At 39.5% G+C, this 22,685-nt stretch overlaps 1 protein-coding gene across 5 annotated transcripts in view; it reads right to left on the reverse strand.

Annotated features, from left to right (window-relative positions):
• The window catches only part of micu1 (mitochondrial calcium uptake 1), a 100,923-nt gene extending 80,129 nt beyond the window's left edge, over positions 1-20,794 (reverse strand). For 3 of the 5 annotated variants that reach the window (XM_034185660.1, XM_034185658.1, XM_034185656.1), the window contains exons 1-4: positions 20,681-20,794; positions 16,260-16,427; positions 12,252-12,435; positions 2,550-2,712 (exon numbers count right to left, since the gene is read on the reverse strand). In XM_034185660.1, coding sequence (XP_034041551.1) covers positions 2,550-2,712; positions 12,252-12,435; positions 16,260-16,423 — 511 coding nt within the window. In that variant the 5' untranslated portion in view covers positions 16,424-16,427; positions 20,681-20,794. The remainder of the gene's footprint in view (positions 1-2,549; positions 2,713-12,251; positions 12,436-16,259; positions 16,428-20,680) is intronic. The other 2 variants (XM_034185659.1, XM_034185657.1) reach the window with 2 other exon arrangements.
• Positions 20,795-22,685: the final 1,891 nt, after the last annotated feature.

Consider the following 22,685-nt stretch of genomic DNA (forward strand, 5'->3'; position numbering starts at 1 on the left):
ATAGGCAGGATCTTCCAGTTGGTAACGCAGTCGCAGGTCCACATAGAGAAAAAACAAATAGATTCACACTCTCACACACATCTAGGATCAATTTAAGTTTCCAATTTAACAAGCTTGCATGTCTTTAGAAGTAGGAGGCAGCCAACCTGCACAAACACAGGGAGAACATGCAAACTGCACATAGAAAGGACCAGGCAAGAAGCGATCTCACAACCTTCTTGCTGTGAGGCAACAGTGCTAAACACTAAGCCACTCTGCTGCTCACCTCTGGTTTAACTGGGTTTCATTTTCTGATAGGATCAATCAAAAAATGCCTTGAATTTACCAATTACAATCGGATTCCATCAGATTGGGACATCCCTAGTATCCATTACACTTTGCACAGGTTGTGGACACAGAAGTATGTTAGTTTTTTGATTCCAGTTTCAAGGATTAAGGTATTGACAAAAAGAGAAAATATGGGAGCCTCAAAGAGTGAAAAAGAAATCCTGGGACTATATATATGAAAAGTCACTAACAGAAGCTAAGCTAGATTAATTCCTGACTGGTGTTATGGGAAGGAAGCACTGAGATGAGAAGGAAAGGTAGAACGGATGTGACAGGATGAGCCAAGACCTAATTACCTAAGTGCTAATTGCAGACTCCCCTTTTTTACTGTGGTTGAATGATCAAGATGTCAGAGTACTCACACACTAAGCATTAAATTGCAAGCCTGACAGAGACCATTACTGTCTAGTACATTAAAATGCCATGCAATCTGAAAAAAAAGAAATTTGACTGTATAATGACCAGAGTACAGCTGAAACAAATATATGGTAAGTTAAGGACTGTGGCTTTCTAACCCATGTCCAACTACATACACAAACATGGCTAAAGATCAAATATCTCTCACTAACTCTGTGGGTGATGCCTGAGCTTGGCCCTGTTTTGAACGTGTTAACTGACACACCAACTGCTGTGTGGTAATTCCCTCAGCTCAGTACGATTTTACAACTCTGTCACTTCCCCACCTGCCAGTCTGCCTTCATACGTCTGAGCATGGTCAGTAAGATATTGAAGCCAATGACAGACTTCAATTTTGTACAGCCAGACATTTGCTAAGTGTAACTACCCGGGCGGACTGGAGGGATGACTATGATAGGTAACGATCTAACCCTGCAGTCATCTGATCTTAGCTGTGGTGGACACAGCTAACCAAACAGTTAGCTTCGATAGCCATTAATTCGCTAATTGAAAAGTTATCTTTTATAACGGTAAACTGATAAATCGGAAGTTACAGATAACCGATAACTTTTAGTATTGATTCGGACCATGTCAGATTACACTGTCGGCTTCTGATAAGCCAGTTTCACCTTAAGCGCCGCAGGGGCTGCTGGGTAAATTCAAAGATCAAGTCATTCCCAGGCAGGCTCAAAAACACAAAAAGAATGCACGAAAAATAAATGAATAAAAAATAAAACCCCAAACACTGTCATCATCTTTCAAAAGCAGTAAAACACAGTATTAGAAGTCACAGTTTATCTCGGTATTATATACACCGTCATTTACAAACTAAAAGCTGCTTCTTTTTTCACACGCTTTGAACTCTGCGGCTTAAACAACCAAAATACATCCATTAATGCATTGATTGGCAGAGTAAACAACACGAAGTAAATATAAATTCTTACCTATTAGTTTCAGTGGGGTTCATTAAATTCTGAAGAAAACTATAATCCATATGAAGTGTCGTGATTATCCAAAACGGTGTCTAAACGGTGAAGAAAAGTCCCTCTGTAACACAGCTGCACCGTGAGATCTCCTCTCTCCCACTGAGTCTTGGCAATTAAATTATCCCGTCAGTCACAAAAAAATAAAATAAAATGTTAAAATTAGTCCATTTCGTTTCTGTGTTGAGCAGACGGTAACACTGCAATGTCCAAAGTGAACCTGAACTACACTACCCACAATGCTCCGTGTCGACCAGCCAATCACGTCTTGCACTTAATGATGACATCATCAGCAAGCGATAGCCAGTCTTTGCATGTGTTTGTGTGTCTGCCACAAACACATGACAGGGACTAAAATGTTTGATTTTGGGGTTTACAAACATCTGTGACCGTTAAACTTTGCTCACTTTAGCAGCAAAAAAAAAATAAAAAATGTTAGCGGACTGAAAGTTATCAGAACATAATTGGTCCGCTGATGGTTTTAAAAGTTATCTGAAAAGCTAATCCGCTAACAAAAACATTAGCTTCGATAATTATCGGTTAGCGGATTAGCTGAACTGTGCCCAGCACTACCAAGTGAGGACACATTACCCTGTACAGTGACAAACACAAATTCCTGGAGCTCCAGAGTATATTTCTGAATCTGAAACTGCATGAAAAATGGATTAAACTCTGCATGAAAAATGGAGTAATCATCAACATTGACTATACTGTCTACACAGACAAATACAAGGGGAATAAAGTGAAAGACCAAAAAGAGGTGCATAACCACAGACAAGAATGTAGGACTGATGAAGTCAATGATTATGAAGAAGCAAAGCAAGAAAATGAAGAAGCACTCACTCTCAGGCTGCTTCTCATTTGGAGTGATGGAGCGTATGAAGTCCTGGGGTGTCATGTAAACCTCAGCATCACCATGCTCTCCAATGACCTTCAATGTAGCAAAGTAGCGAAAAATCTTGTCTGGTGTAGAGTAGGCCCTTATCCTGTTCTCATACTCCATCACCTGCAACCACACGGAAAGACACAAAAACTAAATCAGTACTTCGTACATTAGGTTTTACAAACACTTTCCAATACTCATGCATCAACATGACATTCATATCTTATGGCTTAGGTAATCTAAACGTTCATTAAAGGACACCAGGCGCAACTACAGTGAGACAATGACGAGTAAAGACACAGGTGACAACAGGAAAATGTAATGTCATTCCTGATAGGAGGTGTATTAGACTCCCAGCCACCACACAAACCAAACAGGACAGACTGTGTTTTCAGGTTAAACATGAATGACAGGTTAACTTGGTGGAAGAGTGCAGAAAATAACTGCTAAACTCAGCTATGGCGGCACAAAATGGAGAAAAAAAGGGGGGGAGGGGGAATCACACATGGCCAATAATTTTTGTCCTTAATCTGTTATACATAATTATCAAATTTGATAATTTGAAAAAAAAAAAAACAACAACCCAACAGTTTGAATTCCTCTCTCGCTCCAGGTGCTCCGGTTTCCTCCCACATCCAAAGACATGCAGGGTAGATGGATTGGTAACTTTAAATTGGGCAGCGTAGTCTTGTTTGAGGGTGGATGCTAAAGGGTTCAAATATGATGCAATAATCCCACATGTGGCGACAGCCCTCAGGTGTCACCATCAGAAACATGACACTTTCTCTGAGTTTTTGAGCAAATCACACGATGAAAGCAGACGTGTTGTGGTTTGTTTATGACCTGAAGCTCAAATATGTCGAGGCAGTTGTGCAAGCGAGACAACACAGCTACTCTAGCTAGGTTTGTAGGCTAACACTTACCAATACGACCTCTACCATTTGCCTTGTCCTCCCTTCTCCACTGAGAACCAGAAAAAAACTGCTCTTTTCACAACTGCTACAGTGATTGCAGCCAAAAACCAAACAGCACACCATTTTTCCATCTGAAGCAATGCTGTGTTTATGTTGTGCAATGGCAGGCTGTCCCTAGAAGTGGTCAAATCCCCTCGATATCACGCAGGTGTTCAAACAAGACTGTGCTGCCCCATTGTCCGTAGGTGTTCATGCGGGAGTGACTTGTGTTTGCTTGTCTATATGCGGCCCTGCGACAGACTGCCATCCTGTCCAGGCTGTACCACGCCTCACACCCTATGGCTGCTGGGATAGGCTCCAGCCCTTACCTGGCCCATAACTGGAATAGTAAGTGGTTGAAGATGAGTAAGTGAATTCTCTCATGAATGTGCTTCAGTGTTGTTTCCCAGAGTTTAATTGACCTAATTTGGTTTTGTGAAATCACCAGAAGTGTGGCCAGAGATCCAACAACCATTAGTGTACAGATGAGCGGTTATGAGCTAGCCATGAGGAAATATTTGACCGAAGGAACAAGAGGAAAATGGTGGGGGCTTATTCTTTGTTCTGCCATCCCAAAAATGTATAGTTTACCAAGACAAAAAGCTCATGCCTAACACTCACACACTTTTCAATCTAGAAAGGAAGAGACACACATCGAGCATCTTAATAAAACGGCAAATCAGAAAATTTTGGGACAGTATGGAAAATGCAAAGATATTTCATGTTTTTGTGGTCAACTTCATTTTATGTATGAATATACATCTTTTCCTGCATTTCAGGTCTGCAACACAATCCAAAAAAGTTACGAAGGTAATTTAAGACTAGTAATAAGGTTAAAAAAAAAAGAACAAACTTAAATAATGATGCCACTGCAAACAGGTGATGTCAATAGATGACTGTCATCATGATTTGATACAAAAGCATTATCCACAAAAAGCTGAGCCTTTGAGGCGCAAAGGTGGGCAGATGATCTCCAGTTTGTCAACACGTGTGAAGTGTTTAAAAAAAATGTTCTTCAATGAAAGATTGGAAGGAATTTAGGCATTTCTCCCCTAGTGCATAACAGTATTACCTGATTCAAGGAATCTGCAGGAATTTCAGTGCGTCACGGGCAAGGTGCAAGCCTGAGGTCCCGTGTCCATCTAGCCTTTTTTCTGGGTGGTAGCATCTTTTTGAATTGCTCTAAATAAGAATGGAGCATATGGCAACCACATCCAGAGGAAAAAAAAAACAAAACAAAAAAAAAACTGCTGCACCCATAAGTATTATTATGAAGTTAAACAAATGAACAAATAAATTAATAAATAAATAATAAGAATAAATAAATAAATACAGCTGACACAGCTCCACTCTGCAGGACAGTAGTAACCTTCAGGGCTGATAGGCCAAACTTGTGATGTTTAACAAATCAGGTCACACTGTGGGCAGGATATTGTTAAAGACAAGAAAACAGTGATTCATACATTTCCAAAGGATGGTATGAGTAATGGGCCATTTTCTACATGTGATGGGCATTAGGGTTATGACAATTCTCAAATTTATTAGCCTGGGGTTATAAATGATGAACTTTTACCTAAAACCCACAAAAATGTCTTTGGTTTTGCCCGACCTTGAAAAAACCTCCCGCACCTAAGACAGTTTCATATTTCACATTAAAATACCTAGCGGCTCAAACACTTTATTATAACATGTCAGTTTTACATATAATACACATGAGGAATACATGAAAATGAGTACATATAGCATTTGTAGTGTTTTTAATAGTGTTTCAGATTTGTGTATTAGTGTTAATAAATTTGCTGTTAAGATATTTGTCTGTTTTGCAAGTAGAACGAACCTCCTCCATCAACTTTACAGCTCTCTCAGCTACTATGCTGGAGCGAGGCATATCAAGCACTGATGGTTCCTTTTTCCAGTGAGTAGAGAAGCATTTCACAGCTTTGGGAGACTTAAGTTTGGATATTGCTGACAGCAGGTCATAATCCGTCTCTGAATAGTGTTGGTTAGAAAACCAGGCCCGCGACCATGTAGTTGCAATGAAATCGCAAGTTACCCTCAGCTGTTCTCGCCAAATAGGAAGAAGGCATAATGCAATAACTGTAAAAAAAATTCCTTGTGAGTTCCACCTGGCACTGTGAAGTGATGGCAGATTGTGCCATTTGATGCAAGGCCATTTTTCCTCCATTTTGTAAAACTTGTATGCTTCACAAACCTCAAAAAGGAATTTAAAATCATCTCCACAGCCAAGGTTCTCATACTCTGGTATCACTTCTATGCCCATGTATGCATTTTACAAATCATCATACTGTTCCAAAATCTCACCAATAAACTCATAGTTAATGTTAGGTGACCGTGACCGTATAGGAAAAAAGAAGTTCAACACATCGCAGAACAAGATCAAGAATGCGGTGTTGGCAGCTGATGTATTGAGGTTCATCGAATCCCTTGTCTCAAAATGTTCTCTGAAGCCTGGCTACAACAACATTTTTGCAACAAGTATTGACTGCTGTTGTGTCAGAGATGATCATGTGAATACTGTTACATGCATTGTACTCATCAAGCATGTCCTGTAGTGGTATATAGATGTCTGCAGCAGTTCCACTGTCACAAGCCAAAATGCCAAGTTGTAATGTTCTTCTGTCATTTTTCAAGCACACAACTTGGTACTCTTTATTGTTAATTTTCTTACCATCAAACTGCAAACAAAATTTCTCTTCAGAGATGAGTTTCATGAGGCGGTTCTTAACTTGTTCTGCATCTCTGATTTTTCAACGCCAGACAACAGACTGTGATGGTGTTGGGATACTAACTCCATCTTAAGCCAGACTTTGAAGCACCTGTGGCGCTTTTCTGGTTGACAAAGAGTGTTTAGACACCAGTTTGGCAGCAGACTTTGTTGAGTGGCGTGTTCAATTTGATCTATTTTACCTTTATGTTTTATTTCTTTTAATTATTATTTATTAATATATTTTAGCAATATTTATTTGTATATGTTTTTGTTATTTCTTGATACTTGTTAATTCTTTTCTTGTTACGTTATTTTTTTTAAATCGTATTGTGTAAAATCATGTATTTTTAAAAGTGATGTGGCGCTAGGTGCGGGAGGTTTTTTCAAGATCCAATGAAATAAACTTCAAAAAAGCGATCTATGGGTAAAGGTTCATCAAATGTAATATCAGGAAAATGAAAGTTTTGAAAAAACTTTTGTAGTCATAACCCTAATGGGCATATGTGAAGCAGAATAAAACAATAAAGAATTAAAGATGTGTAATTTTTCTTTAATGCATTCTAAAAACCACACCATGTGCCAATTTAAGTTAAAGTTACATTTCATAACATTTGGTGTTATGCATAGGTGATAAATAGGGTTTAAAAGGATAAAAACATCCCGAAAGGTCATAGCATTGGCGCCTCTCTTCAACACTTACATAGAGTGGCTTTAATCTTGTGAGCAGAGAGCTGCTGCCTGACAGAGTGTAAATGTAAATTTCATTAAACATTTTTTAAATTGGATTGCATCTCATCATTCCCATCAAATGAAGTTACTAGTTCAGCAAATGGATTTTGTTTTTACCAGAGGCCAAAATACGGGCAACGGGTACTGTGAACACTTTCCATGCTCAGCAGGGTCTTCAAATTCACAGGGAGCATTCTTGGGACACAGACCTTGAACAAATTCAAAGATAGCTAATTTTGACTTATTTTGTCATATCTGAGAGCAGATTGAGCAGACACTTTGATCTTTTCTCCAGGTGAATATGTATTATTGCTGTACATTATAAGCTAGTCCTCAGCTGTTTATTGTTGTCATTGGAACATGTCATGAGGAGCGCCTCCCCCAACGCCAAAAACACTGTAACCACTCTGAAGAACACATCATGTTTTGTGAGAAGGAATGACAACATTACAAGGTGGAAAATGCTTTAGACAGGACTACAATGCAGGAATTAATGCATATTAATTAATAAAAACATGAAATAACTTGGGTTCATATTGCCTGCAATGAAATAAACATCAAAGTAAATGTAAGAATCACTGTGGGGTTTTTAATACCATTTGAGGTCATAATTAATGTCAGATACCATGTCTTTTCATAGCACAATTCAGCTGTAGTATTTTCATGAATTTACAATAAATTAATTTAATTAATTAAATTAATTAATAATGTTTTCCAGAAAACAATGCCCACAAATTGTCTTTATCCATCTTATATTGTGATGAATTATACAAACACTGATTTTGAAAAACGATGTCTGAAAATACTTTAATTCCTTGTTGTGGCTGAAGAAACAGCATTTTAAAAGAAGGCCCTCTGTGATCGTCTGTGTTTTTCAGCCTGAACCAGAGGATGCCGGCATTTAGTGCCACAACAAGACAATTAACTTTTAAAAGCTGACAGAGTCACAATGCCTCATTCATTCACATCAGCGTTTATCACAGACAACAGTCGATTCTTCAGCAGTCTGCACACGATGAAAATAAATCCCCATGATCCACCAAGACAAAAAATAAATAACATAAAATAATGTTACTCTGTGTTTCCTCCGTGTGGAGGGGTGAGGCACCGTGACAGTCTACACACGCTCATTGACGTGCTATTTAAGTGTTCCATCTGTCAAACAAAAAGGTTCTGTCGGCAGTAGAAATGCAAACCAAGCCAGACTTAACTGTTCTGACATGTATTATACAGTGTAGTACTGACCAAGACCGCTCAGTGGAAATGGAGCTCTCAGCATACCCTGGCTAAATCGTCATGGTGTGACAGCTGCATCATTTATCAGATGTACACCCGAGTATGCTAGCATTTTTAATAAGGTCGGCATACACTGGCTAAATCATGAAGGTGCAACAGGGCCCTAAAGGTTGATATTAATGTATTTCCAATTTAAGGCCATTAAACAACTTGCAACAAACAAACACCAATAAGCTTTAGTTTTGTTGCAAGTTGTATGAAATGTGTGGACTATAAGTTAGTAAACACAGAAGTCTTTCCTCATTTCATTCAGAAACGAATTCAGTAACTTCTTTCCAAAACAGCTGGATCTCTATTCTAGTCGCTGCCCCCATTTTTTAAAGGCTGCATCTGAGGCAACAATGATGAACGGAACTTATGAAACATCTGCATAAATGCATCATGTGCTATATATTTCCTATATGGTTTTATTTAGAAAGTCTCCATTTGAAAAGATTAAGACATTTGCAGAGATAGAATATATACATCCCATAACCCTTAATTGGAGTAAGCAGTTAAAGATGAGCAAAATCAAATCAAATCAATTTTATTTATATAGCTCCAAATCACAACAAACAGTCGCCCCAAGGCGCTTTATATTGTAAAGCAAAAGCCATACAATAATTACAGAAAAACCCCAACAGTCAAAACGACCCCCTAGCAAGTGAGTGAGGGAATATATACATAGCAAAGCACCACACACACAATAATTAACTTCTCCCAACAAACTATGTGTAATGTCTTTGTATTTCCAGAGATACTACCCATACTGTAAAACTCCATCATTTGGCAATTTCAAGTACTTTCTCATTCTGGACACCTGATGATAATGTATACACCAAGTGTTTCACAGTATCTTTTATTAAAGTTAGACTTTATTTGACACACTGAGTAGCTGGCAAAAAAACAACGTACTGTATTTTGTCCGACATGCAAATGAATCCTAGAGTGTTGTGTTTCACTGAAAAGATTTGGTCCCCCGACACATTTCAGCTCTCAGCAATGGCAGGTGCTGCTGAGGCAAGAGTGATTATGCAATTTGTACATCAACACACACAAGTCAAATCTACAACTGCATCACATTTTGTTAGCGGGCACCCACTTTTTACAGCCCTTCCTCTCCCTTCTCTCTGGCTTGCCAACAAAGATGTCTTCTGCTACAAACTTTAATTGTGTGGCATCATGTCAAAGACTCTTCTTCTGTTCTCCATTTTCTGCCACTGCCAAATTAACAGCAATAAAATCCCACAGGTGGCACGTTATGATTACAAAAACACACACTGTCCAAGTTTATGTTAGTCCCTAAAATATTATGTCTAAACAAATATAACACACTAGCGCGTTGCCCGTGGGATCCATGGGTTCTAGGTTTCTGGGGGCGTGGGGCCCCAGAAACTAAATTAATTTTGTATCTAATGATACATTTTCAGCATCTCCTGGAAGAAAAAAATCTCAAAAGAAGTGCATATTTAAATGATCCTAGATTCAACCTTTTATTTAAACTGTCAATGATAATGTTGAAATAACAGAATATGACGTGGAAGTAGGACCTGGAATGATTTTCCTTTTAATTGTAAACCAAATTATGCATTCACTCAAAACAGTTAAACTATATGAAATTCATGAAGACTGAAAAGACTGTTACAGCATTTCAAAAACAACAGCTAAAGCTTGGAGAATATTTTGAAAATCATGGTAAAATATCAGTAACACACCTTATAGCAAAAAAGTCACATATTCTTGTGTAAATTCCTGTAAATCCACTCAAAGCCACGTCTTTTTTCCCCATGAAAAATTCTACATTAATAAAAACTCATTTACATTCTTGTGTAAATTTATGTGAATCCATTCAAAACCACAATGTATTTTTTCCAAATGAAAGAAAGTATAGATTACTAATAAAAAAGAGTTGCATAATCTCGTCTAAAATCCTGTTTGAACAGCACAATGTTTATTTTCCAGGGAGAAAAAAAATTCTTACCTTGTTTCCTGATGGCACAGTTCACTTTTCCTGTTTATCTTTCAGATGTGTTCATGCAGCCAGCGACAATTCTACGGATTCTTATCCTTGTCAAACTTTTTCAAACCGTCTTTCTCACCATCTTCCCTCTGTCTGATGTCACTCCGTGACACAGACATGCTGCAAAGTTCTTCTTTTAAAAACTTGAGAGCTCTAAAAGTTTGCGATGTCCACATGCTACAGCAGCCACACAGTGTCGCCGAAGCAACCAACCAGTCCCGTTTTATGACAACTGTCGTAACAGCTACGCTTTGAGTGGCATTTTTCCTCCTCGAAGCTCCGCGGATCCGAGGACACTGATTTGTATCTGTAACATACAGATCAGTGTCTGTGGACTTATAAAACTTAGACGATATCATAAAAAAGGAAACGCTTTGCGATAGGTATTTTAAAAAGTCAGTGACGATCACAATTACAGAGTACAACAGTAACACCCCCTGCCCATGATGAAATCTGCGGAATTCCTCGGATCCATGGAATTTTCACAGCCCTGTTGTATTCATTATTTGGCACATTAAGTTGATATCAAGTTTTACAACTAGCAAGGTTGAGATATTTCCTTTGTTCAGAGCTTATCTGGTTAGCAGGAAATAAAATATTAGTCCTATCAACTTTGTTTTCACAGCATTCATCCCTGACCCAAAATACACTCAACAAAAATATAAACGCAACACTTGGTTTTGCTCCCATTTTGTATGAGATGAACTCAAAGATCTAAAACTTTTCCCACATACACAGTATCACCATTTCCCTCAAATATTGTTCACAAACCAGTCTAAATCTGTGATAGTGAGCACTTCTCCTTTGCTGAGATAATCCATCCCACCTCACAGGTGTGCCATATCAAGATGCTGATTAGACACCATGATTAGTGCACAGGTGTGCCTTAGACTGCCCACAATAAAAGGCCACTCTGAAAGGTGCAGTTTTATCACACAGCACAATGCCACAGATGTCGCAAGATTTGAGGGGGCGTGCAATTGGCATGCTGACAGCAGGAATGTCAACCAGAGCTGTTGCTCGTGTATTGAATGTTCATTTATCTACCATAAGCCGTCTCCAAAGGTGTTTCAGAGAATTTGGCAGTACATCCAACCAGCCTCACAACCGCAGACCACATGTAACCACACCAGCCCAGGACCTTCACATCCAGTATGTTCACCTCCAAGATCGTCTGAGACCAGCCACTCGGACAGCTGCTGAAACAATCGGTTTGCAAAACCAAAGAATTTCTGCACAAACTGTCAGAAACCGTCTCAGGGAAGCTCATCTGCATGCTCGTCGTCCTCATCGGGGTCTCGACCTGACTCCAGTTCATCGTCGTAACCGACTTGACTGGGCAAATGCTCACATTCGCTGGCGTTTGGCACGTTGGAGAGGTGTTCTCTTCACGGATGATGCGAAGGAGATGTGTTGCACTGCATGAGGCAAATGGTGGTCACACCAGATACTGACTGGTATCCCCCCCCCCCCAATAAAACAAAACTGCACCTTTCAGAGTGGCCTTTTATTGTGGGCAGTCTAAGGCACACCTGTGCACTAATCATGGTGTCTAATCAGCATCTTGATATGGCACACCTGTGAGGTGGGATGGATTATCTCAGCAAAGGAGAAGTGCTCACTATCACAGATTTAGACTGGTTTGTGAACAATATTTGAGGGAAATGGTGATATTGTGTATGTGGAAAAAGTTTTAGATCTTTGAGTTCATCTCATACAAAATGGGAGCAAAACCAAAAGTGTTGCGTTTATATTTTTGTTGAGTATACATAACCATACCAAAGCGCAAATGTCAGCTCTCCCCACTTTCTCCGTGATCAAATTTACACACACGAACACAGAAGCCACTTGGCTTTTAATACATAGATGCTTATAGAGCATTCACATTGTGAGAACTTTAAAACCACCAATGAAGATTTAACTTTGAATGGCTCAGTGTTCATTGTGAGTAGATTACCTTGCGGTCACGGAAGCCAGAGCGTGGTTTCTTTTTTTTCCCATCACCACCTTCATCCTTTCCTTCTTCTCCACTGCTCGCTTCCACTGATTTCGCCGATTCCGAGTCAGAATCACTCCCATATTCATCTTCTTTGCCTGGTTGTTCAGAGTGTTGAACCGAAGGGCCTGCATCTGCATATGCTCTAGTTTTCATCACAGATAAAGAAACCAATAAAGCTAACACCACTGGAACATTGGCATTACATGGCAAAATAATTACATATGTATAGCAATAGATCTTTGCATCTTCCAGTGGCAACACATGCAAATGGGGGACTATGTACCTGAATATGTTGTTAATCCATCTTTAGTTAGTTGCAATGCACCACATTGCTTGTCTGTCTAATTGTTTACCATGACAAACATCACTTAAACACTTTTTTCCCCAAACTAAATTGGAAAATGGACTAATAATAATAACTAGCTCAATTTGACTGGGGTGGGCTGTATGAGACGCAATGAGAATGAAGCCTATGGTGAAGGCCTGGAACAACCTCATCCCATCAGTCTCAAATGCCCTGAGGTTCCAGCTATCACACTGACTCCTGCAGCAGAGTCACTGTCCCCAATGAGTTCTCACTTCAGCACCCTTCCTACTGCTTTGTCTTAACTAAACACAGGTCTCTTTAGTGATACATAACCATAAAAGCCATTCTAAAACACCTGACGTAGTGGCTTACAATGGCAACAGAAACGTAAGCACAAACATTATAGGGAGGCAACACAAATAAATAATTATGTAATATGTATGTATAAATAATCTCACATGTTCTCAAGATGCAAACTGCTGTGAGAGACTTTAGCACAAGTTCATGCATGTTGTATTTACAGAACAGGCAGCTCAGTGGATAGGAGTTCTACTACCAAACCAAGGTTGGACTCTAGATTTTTTATTTTTTTTTTTTTTGAGGAAAAGGTGATGGTCTAGTGGTTTAGCGTTGGGCTTGTGACTAGAAGATCCTTGGTTCAAACCCCAGCCAGACAAGAGCCTTAATCCCCAAGTTGCTCCTATTGTGCATTTGAGTGCCTTGCATGGCAGCATACTGACATTTGATGTGTGAATGTGAAGCATCAATGTAAAGCTCCTTGAGCTTCTTATTCAGATGGAAAAGATCTATATTAATGCAACCCATTTACCATTTAGGTCTGTGCTCAGGCATTTCAACAGCCACCATCGGGTATCACAATTGTCAGGCTACTTTACAAAATGCGATGATAACTTAGTAGCATCATGGACCGGCCTGAAGTTTCACCAGCATTTGAACTGTGGATTAACAGCAAAACTCACGTAATAGTATGAAATACAGATTTACTGTCATGGTGAACTGTGAGTAAATCTTGATGCATTTAAAGTGGGATTCAAACAATTCTGAGGAAGGATGGAGGTGACCGTGTGTGTCACTTTCTGCTCCACTTCAGCCAGCCTATATAGGGTTCAACATATACTCAGCAAAAATATAAACGCAACACTTTTGGTTTTGCTCCCATTTTGTATGAGATGAACTCAAAGATCTAAACTTTTTCCACATACACAATATCACCATTTCCCTCAAATATTGTTCACAAACCAGTCTAAATCTGTGATAGTGAGCACTTCTTCTTTGCTGAGATAATCCATCCCACCTCACAGGTGTGCCATATCAAGATGCGGATTAGACACCATGATTAGTGCACAGGTGTGCTTTAGACTGCCCACAATAAAAGGCCACTCTGAAAGGTGCAGTTTTATCACACAGCACAATGCCACAGATGTTGCAAGATTTGAGGGAGCGTGCAATTGGCATGCTGACAGCAGGAATGTCAACCAGAGCTGTTGCTCGTGTATTGAATGTTCATTTCTCTACCATAAGCCGTCTCCAAAGGCGTTTCAGAGAGTTTGGCAGTACATCCAACCAGCCTCACAACTGCAGACCACATGTAACCACACCAGCCCAGGACCTCCACATCCAGCATGTTCACCTCCAAGATCGTCTGAGACCAGCCACTTGGATAGCTGCTGAAACAATCGGTTTGCATAACCAAAGAACTTCTGCACAATCTGTCAGATACCGTCTCAGGGAAGCTCATCTGCATGCTCATCGTCCTCATCGGGGTCTCCAGTTCGTCGTCGTAACCGACTTGAGTGGGCAAATGCTCACATTCTCTGGCATTTGGCACGTTGGAGAGGTGTTCTCTTCACGGATGAATCCCGATTCACACTGTCCAGGGCAGATGTCAGACAGCATGTGTGGCGTCGTGTGGGTGAGCGGTTTTTTTATGTCAATGTTGTGGATCGAGTAGCCCATGGTGGCGGTGGGGTTATGGTATGGGCAGGTGTCTGTTATGGACGAAGAACACAGGTGCATTTTATTGATGGCATTTTGAATGCACAGAGATACCGTGATGAGATCCTGAGGCCCATTGTTGTGCCATACATCCAAGAACATCACCTCATGTTGCAGCAGGATAATGCACGGCCCCATGTTGCAAGGATCTGTACACAATTCTTGGAAGCTGAAAATGTCCCAGTTCTTGCATGGCCGGCATACTCACCGGACATGTCACCCATTGAGCATGTTTGGGATGCTCTGGACCGGCATATACGACAGCGTGTACCAGTTCCTGCCAATATCCAGCAACTTCGCACAGCCATTGAAGAGGAGTGGACCAACATTCCACAGGCCACAATTGACAACCTGATCAACTCTATGCGAAGGAGATGTGTTGCACTGCATGAGGCAAATGGTGGTCACACCAGATACTGACTGGTATCCCCCCCCCATAAAACAAAACTGCACCTTTCAGAGTGTCCTTTTATTGTGGACAGTCTAAGGCACACCTGTGCACTAATCATGGTGTCTAATCAGCATCTTGGTATGCCACACCTGTGAGGTGGGATGGATTATCTCAACAAAGGAGAAGTGCTCACTATCACAGATTTAGACTGGTTTGTGAACAATATTTGAGGGAAATGGTGATATTGTGTATGTGGAAAAAGTTTTAGCTCTTTGAGTTCACCTCATACAAAATGGGAGCAAAACCAAAAGTGTTGCGTTTATATTTTTGTTGAGTGTATATCAGGTTTTAAGTGCGGAAAAATTCACTCTGACATATAATGAGCTGAGAATGGAACATGCGTACTGATATTCAGATCCATGAATGTGCACTAGGGCTTAACAATTTTGGGAAAATATCTAATTGTGATTTCCTTCTGACAGATATTGCAATCACAATTTGTGATATCATTTTTGAAAGTAAAGCTTCAGTTCAACATTCACTACATACATGTATAACATGATGGAGCATTACCACTTAGACCACTGAAATATTACACACTTATATTAATATAAATCACGCTCAATGCCTGAAGTGATAACAGCCAAGCAATATAGTTTATATTTCAATAACTTGTCAAGTACAAATGACAGCACGAAATTCTTCGTAATAATAATACATTACACAATCCCAAATCAGTTGCACTATACAAGGGGACCTTTGGTTTTTGGGACTTAGAATTTAGGATTTTTCTATCTACTAATAGACCTTCTACCCAAAGAACTTTTCAGGCAAACATGGACAATTTAAAGACTCCAATCCACCTAACCCACATGTCTTTGAATGTGGGAGGAAACTGGCACACCCAGAGGAAACCTATGCAAACACAGGGAGAACATGCAAACTCCACACAGAAAGGCCACAGGTGGGAATTGAACCCATGACCTGCTCGCTGTGAGGCAACAGTGCTAACCACTAAGCTACCGTGCTGCCCACAAAAAAACTCTCTTAATTTATATCATTTTGCAGAGATTTGTTTTTGTTTGTTTACATTTTATGTACATTTACATTTTATGAAGTGTCATAAATAAATTAAAACATTTAACAAGGGGGCACACACTTTTTCACAGCACTGTATGTTTGGCTGAAGTTGCATGTAGCCTTGTTACCACACTCTGTTTAATTAAATGACGTGTACAGGTCCATGTCCCACCTTGTCCAAAGCAATCCCGCAGTAGCAGACACACCAGTTACCCCCGCTACAGCTGCCAGCATCAGCCTCTTCTGAGGAGCTCCATGCACTGTCCGGCTGTAGCACCGTTGGGACAACTGCAGTACTCCCACTGAAGCTGCGGACAACGCCCGCAAGCGGAACATTCTGCTGAGACGTGTTAGAAACAGAAAACTTAACAATCTCAACTATGACTGGATATTGCCTGTCATGACCAGATAAATGTAAAGACCATGTGCAATTTCACCATGTGTCAAAGCTATTTCTAGATGGAGGTACCACCAATTTACAAATGAGTCTCTCTTTTTATGGGGGGGAGGGGGGGGGGCGCTGTTTCTGTTTGTTCAGGGTTGCCACAGTTCACCTGCCACCAATCACCTCTCTCCATGTCACCCAATATGGGAAGAAAATCCAAATTTTACGACCCACATATTCAACTGGCATTTGGTTTTACAGCATATATCCCTGCTCCCATAGTTTCAGCGCTACAAGAAGTCCAATAGCCATGTTTTGATGACTGTGTACCTGCTAATTAATGAGTTCTACTTTTCTGGTTCTTAGTAGGCATCAAAACCCCTTCAAATTACACATCATCTGAATGCAATGCAGGAATGTAGCATGGTATCAAATCAGAAAACATACTGGGAAAAAAAAAAATTAATTTATACAGTCCTCTCAAGAGTCAAAGCTTGGAACGATAATGTGGCACTGACTCAAAGAATTTGGGTATTTTCCTGCTACACTGCTATCAACCCTGGCAGCAGCCAATGCATGAATAGAATCCATACCAACCTCAATTAATACACAACGATTAAAGCAAGAATAAAACTCAAAATAATTCCATCTAAATTTCACGACTTAATTTTCAACTAAGGTGTTAATTAATTAGTCACAAAAAGATGCAAAGCATTTAACAAGGAGATGCTGGTTGCACCTCCAGGTCCTGCACGTGCACTTTTCAAAAGAAGACATCACCAGGCTGTGGCCTGAAGCTGCTGTCAACATTCATTAATGATTCAGAAAGTCAAGCTGATTCAGCAAAAAGAAACATTGTGTTTGGTCATTTTTCTACTGTCCAGTAGCTTATGATTAATGAGGGCTAAATTACACCAGTTACCTGTAGAGCACATTTCCAGTGTAACTCAAAACATAACTCAAATATACGTATATATATATATATATATATATATATATTCTATTTCTACCTCATTTTCTTATTTTATTGTACTGTTACAAGAATTATTATTATTGCTGCTTAACCTTGCACACGCTGTTTGATGAACATTTTCCTCTACTTGCACCCATTTTGTGTGTTTTTTAAGAGCTGACATAATGTGAATTTCTCCTCTGTGAGATCAATAAAGTCTTATCTTATCCAATTCAATACACCACAAAGACAAGATATTTAATGTTCAAACTGATAAACTTTATTGTTATTGTGCAAATATTTGCTCATTTTGAAATGGATGCCTGCAACACGTTTTCAAAAAAGCTGGGACAGTGGTATGTTTACCACTGTGTTACATCACCTTTTCTTCTAACAACACTCAATAAGCGTTTGGGAACTGAGGACACTAATTGTTTCTTGCTTGATGTAAGACTTCAGTTGTTCAACAGTCCGGAGTCTCCGTTGTCGTATTTTGTGCTTCATAACGTGCCACACATTTTCAATGGGTGACAGGTCTGGACTGCAGGCAGGCCAGTCTGGTACCCGCACTCTTTTACTACGATGCCACGCTGTTGTAATGTGCAGAATGTGGCTTGGCATTGCTTTGCTGAAATAAGAAGGGACATCCCTGAAAAAGACGTTGCTTGGATGGCAGCATGTGTTGCTCCAAAACCTGAATGTACCTTTCAGCATTGATGGTGCCATCACAGATGCTGGCTTTTGAACTTTGCGCTGGTAACAATCTGGATGGACTTTTTCCTCTTTTGTCCGGAGGACACGACATCCATGATTTCCAAAAACAATTTGAAATGTGGACTCATCAGACCACAGCACACTTTTCCACTTTGCATCTGTCCATTTCAAAGGAGCTCGGGCCCAGAGAAAGCGGCGGCATTTCTGGATGTTGTTGATGTATGGCTTTCGCTTTGCATGGTAGAGTTTTAACTTGCACTTGTAGATGTAGCAACAAACTGTGTTAATTGACAATGGTTTCCTGAAGTGTTCCTGAGCCCACGGGGTAAGATGCTTTACACAATGATGTCAGTTTTTAATGTAGTGCCGCCTGAGGGATCGAAGGTCACAGGCATTCAATGCTGGTTTTTGGCCTTGCCGCTTACGTGTAGAAAGTTCGCCAGATTCTCTGAATCTTCTGATTATATTATGGACTGCTATTTGTTGCCCCTGTCCCAGCTTGTTTGAAATGTGTTGCAGGCATCCATTTCAAAATAAGCAAATATTTGCACAAAAACAAAAAAGTCTATCAGTTTGAACATTAAATATCTTGTCTTTGTGGTGTATTCAAATGAATATAGGTTGAGGATTTGCAAATCATTTTATTCTGTTTCTATTTACATTTTACACAATGTCCCAACTACAATTGGGGTTGTATAAAAATGTCACAGCAAGAATTCACACACACTAGGAGTGGGAAATAGAATATAAATTTAATATCACAGTATTTTTCACTTTTTAGTCGGTGACTGTAGTATATCACAGTATTACATTTCACATTATATGAACCCTTTTAGAATTATACACAGAGAGAGAGAGAGAGAGAGAGACAGAGAGAGATTCATTTAACTTGGAATTTTTTTTTATATTAAAATGTGGTCCTTCAAAGTTAAGGACCACATATCCCAATACCCGCCCGCTGTGCATAAAGTGATGACATCATAGCATGCGCAACCCAAGAACCAACGATAACATGAAAAGGCGAGAAGTATGTGTTGGTCCCAATATGGATATTCAGGATGATTTTATCATGGATAGTAAGACAACAAACAGCAGCCAAAGCAGTCAGCTTGATGAGGATGCCCTGCCAAATTTGGAGAGCAACGCAGTACCAGCCAACACGACAAAAGTTAAAGTCAGCCAACTTTTTATGTACGCATTTGCTGGGTGTTGTGCGTTTTGAAATGACATTAAATATTGTTAATGTGATTCCATGTGTTGTGTATCTCAGTAAGTGATAATAATGCAAACAACATACAGTTGTTGTGCGGTATGCATTTTCAGAGTCCGTCCGTCCATGCCCAGTCACCCAAAATGACCGATATTCACCCTCATCTAACTCGGGCAAATATAGGTCATTTTGGGCGACTGGGCATGGACATCGGGCCTCTGAAAATGCATACCGCCCTGCAAAAGCATGTTATTGTACTATTATTATTATCATCCCTTACTGGGACGTTGCTGGGCCAGTAGCATAGATTTACATTTACGCTACCTGTCTATGTCCGACAACGAAAAGATGAAAAGGCAAGAAGTTTGTGTTAGTCCCAATATGGATATTACAGATGATTTTCTCATGGTCCGACAACGAACAGTGGCCAAAGCAGCCAGCTTGATGGGATGCCCTGATGAATTTGGAGAGCAGCGCCGTACCAGCCAACACGACAAAAGTTAAAGTGCGCCAACTTTTTATGTATGCGTTTGCTGGGTGTCTTGCACTTTGAAATGACATTAAATATTGTTAATGTGATTCCACGTGTTGTGTATCTCAGTAAGTGGGCACGGACATCAGGCCTCTGAAAAAGCATACCACCCTCCAAAAGCATGTTATTCTATTAATATGATGTTATAATCCTCCTGGTGTATCATTATTATGCTTTATAAAATACTGGCCTGTACCAAGGAGGGCCATGCTGCCCCAATTTTGCATTCTATATTTTGTTTTAAATATCGTGATGGATTTGAATTTTCTTTCTCGCTTTGTTGGTACAACCCACTGCCTCGAATCGTCCAGGCAATTTAAAAAAAAAAAAACAAAAAAAAAAACAGTGGCTTAAAATGTAAAAATCTCACATCTAATTAAATGCCAGCCGGCGACTCAATCATTCATGACCAAATACCTGCAGTTATGGCACCTTCATCACGAGATAATAACATGTTTACATGCCATAACATAATTCAATATTAGATTGTTTGGCCGTGATGAAATTTCAAAAAGTTATTGCTACATTAATAAGAACCCCATTGCGTAACAGCCCGGTTTACTAACACTGCTGCTAAAACGAAAATAGTTTCGTTTATCGTGCGTAATCAGTCCTCACTTTGTGTAATTGGTTAGTGTGTCACACACTGTCGGTGCGTCCTGATATTATGTCGTAGAATAGTTACCATAACTAGCTAGTAAGCTAAGCGTTAGCTTAATGTGTGGCCAAACAGCTCGTTAGCGCGGAGAGATTCCATGTCATTCCTGGTTCATTAGATAAAATGAGCTACTATTACTTACACCTCTGGTTCTGAAACAGTCCGTCCAAAAAAAAAAAAACAAAAACAAAATAATACTCCTGTCTCTTCGGGTCTGCAGACTGCGGTTCCGTGTTGTGAGCACGAGCACACAGTGAATAAGTGGGCGGAGCCACATCTCCGATGGGCGGTGCACGACGGGAATTTTTTCCATGTGTTTTTCTACAAGTCAACATCTTGCAACGATCAGTTTGCTCCTGTTGAAAGATCAGAAAATGTCATGTTCCACAAAACCATATTAACCACTTCAGGCAGAAAAAAGAAAAGGAAAGCAACAGACAAGACACACAAGATTGAGTTAGCCGAACGAGGGGCAACTTCATCATCATCATATTTCAAAAATAAATCACGATACAATATGGGTATGCCAAAGGGTCAGTTTTGGAGTCACAATCTGAACATAGTCGTTTGTCCTTAAAATAAAGTGTTTTCCAGGTTATGTTGACAATCATAAACCATAAAGCACCTGGTTACTCATCAAACTACATATTCCAATCAAGTATATTAATAATAATAATAATAATAATAATAATAGCAGCACCTAGGAAAGGAAGATAAAAGTACATCTCTTTTTTCAGTTTCATGATTTTCAAAATAGCTGCCAAAAATGTAGCATGCATGATACCTCTGTATCTGGGGATGAAAAATTAAACTATGTTCCTGTAAAGGAGTCATATAGGATGGAAACCTCGAACCATTCACAAATTTTTCACTCCTTCAGAACAGAATAGAATTCAAAGATTCAAGATTCAAGATTCAAAAGAATTTTATTGTCATATGCACAAAAGAACATGTTCCCTGGACAATGAAATGTGTCTACTGCATTTAACCCATCCTAATTGCCAATTAGGAGCAGAAGTCACCATTAGGCGCCCCGGGAATAGAGCCTTTATTGTCATTGTACATATCCATACATGCAACAAAATTTGTCCTCTGCATTTAACCCATCCTAATTACAGTTAGATACAATCCAACCACTAGGAGCAGTGGGCAGCCACAGACCAACTCCAGATGTCAAGACACTGCTTTGGTCACGGGCAGAGAAAGGAGCAGACCCTAAATAGGGAGAACATGCAAACTCCACACAGAAAGGCTATAGGTGGAAACTGATCCCATGACCTTCATGTTGTGAGGCCACAGTGCTAACCCGTGAGCCACTGTGGTGCCCTATCATTATTATTATTATTATTATTATTATTATTATTTACAGACACAATGAATGGCTGTGTCACTACACCATTAAGGTTATCAAACAATGAATCATTGTGTTGGTTGCAATCCAAATGTTCTCTCAGGGTTAATTAAATTTAATTTAATTAAGTTAGAAATATAAACTTTCCACACAGCTGAGGACACAACATCAGCATTGCTTAATCAATACAACTCTTCCAACAATAAATGACCATGTAGTGAGTGTGGTCACAGAATATCGACAGGTTTATATGATTGTTCTTCTGTCTTATCTTCTGTTTTATGAACTAAACCATATACTGATCCAGTACCAAAGAGTAATGTTTTTCATTAAAGTTTTAGTGAGGCCATGCTGATCATTAGTTTTGTGTTCAACACTAAAATATTAAGTGCTCAGTGCTGTAACAAATATCTCCTATTATTCTACCTAAAAATGGAATTGGTACAAATATATTTCTTTGACCAGCATATTAAAATAATGGTCAAACCATCCTCAGTTGCTCCAGGTTTAATAGGAGAGATTGTTCTTGTGGTGAGAGCTCGTTAATGTAAGCAATTTATCACAATAGATTCACAATATGTTCTTGTTGTATTTAGAAGGTTCTTATCGAGTTAAACAACTTCACAGCAATAATACCTCAGCACAGACGTCCCTAATGGCAGTGCAACAGTGGCATAGCCTCTTCATTCATCTTATTCACAAACATAAGATCTGTTGTGTATTACTACTTAAAAATTCATGTAAATAATTTCTGTAAAGGTTGCAAAAGACACCAGTTAAAGAATGCAGTGTTTGC

Source organism: Thalassophryne amazonica, chromosome 13, assembly GCF_902500255.1.
Source record: "Thalassophryne amazonica chromosome 13, fThaAma1.1, whole genome shotgun sequence".
In the NCBI taxonomy this organism is placed as follows: Eukaryota; Metazoa; Chordata; class Actinopteri; order Batrachoidiformes; family Batrachoididae; genus Thalassophryne; species Thalassophryne amazonica.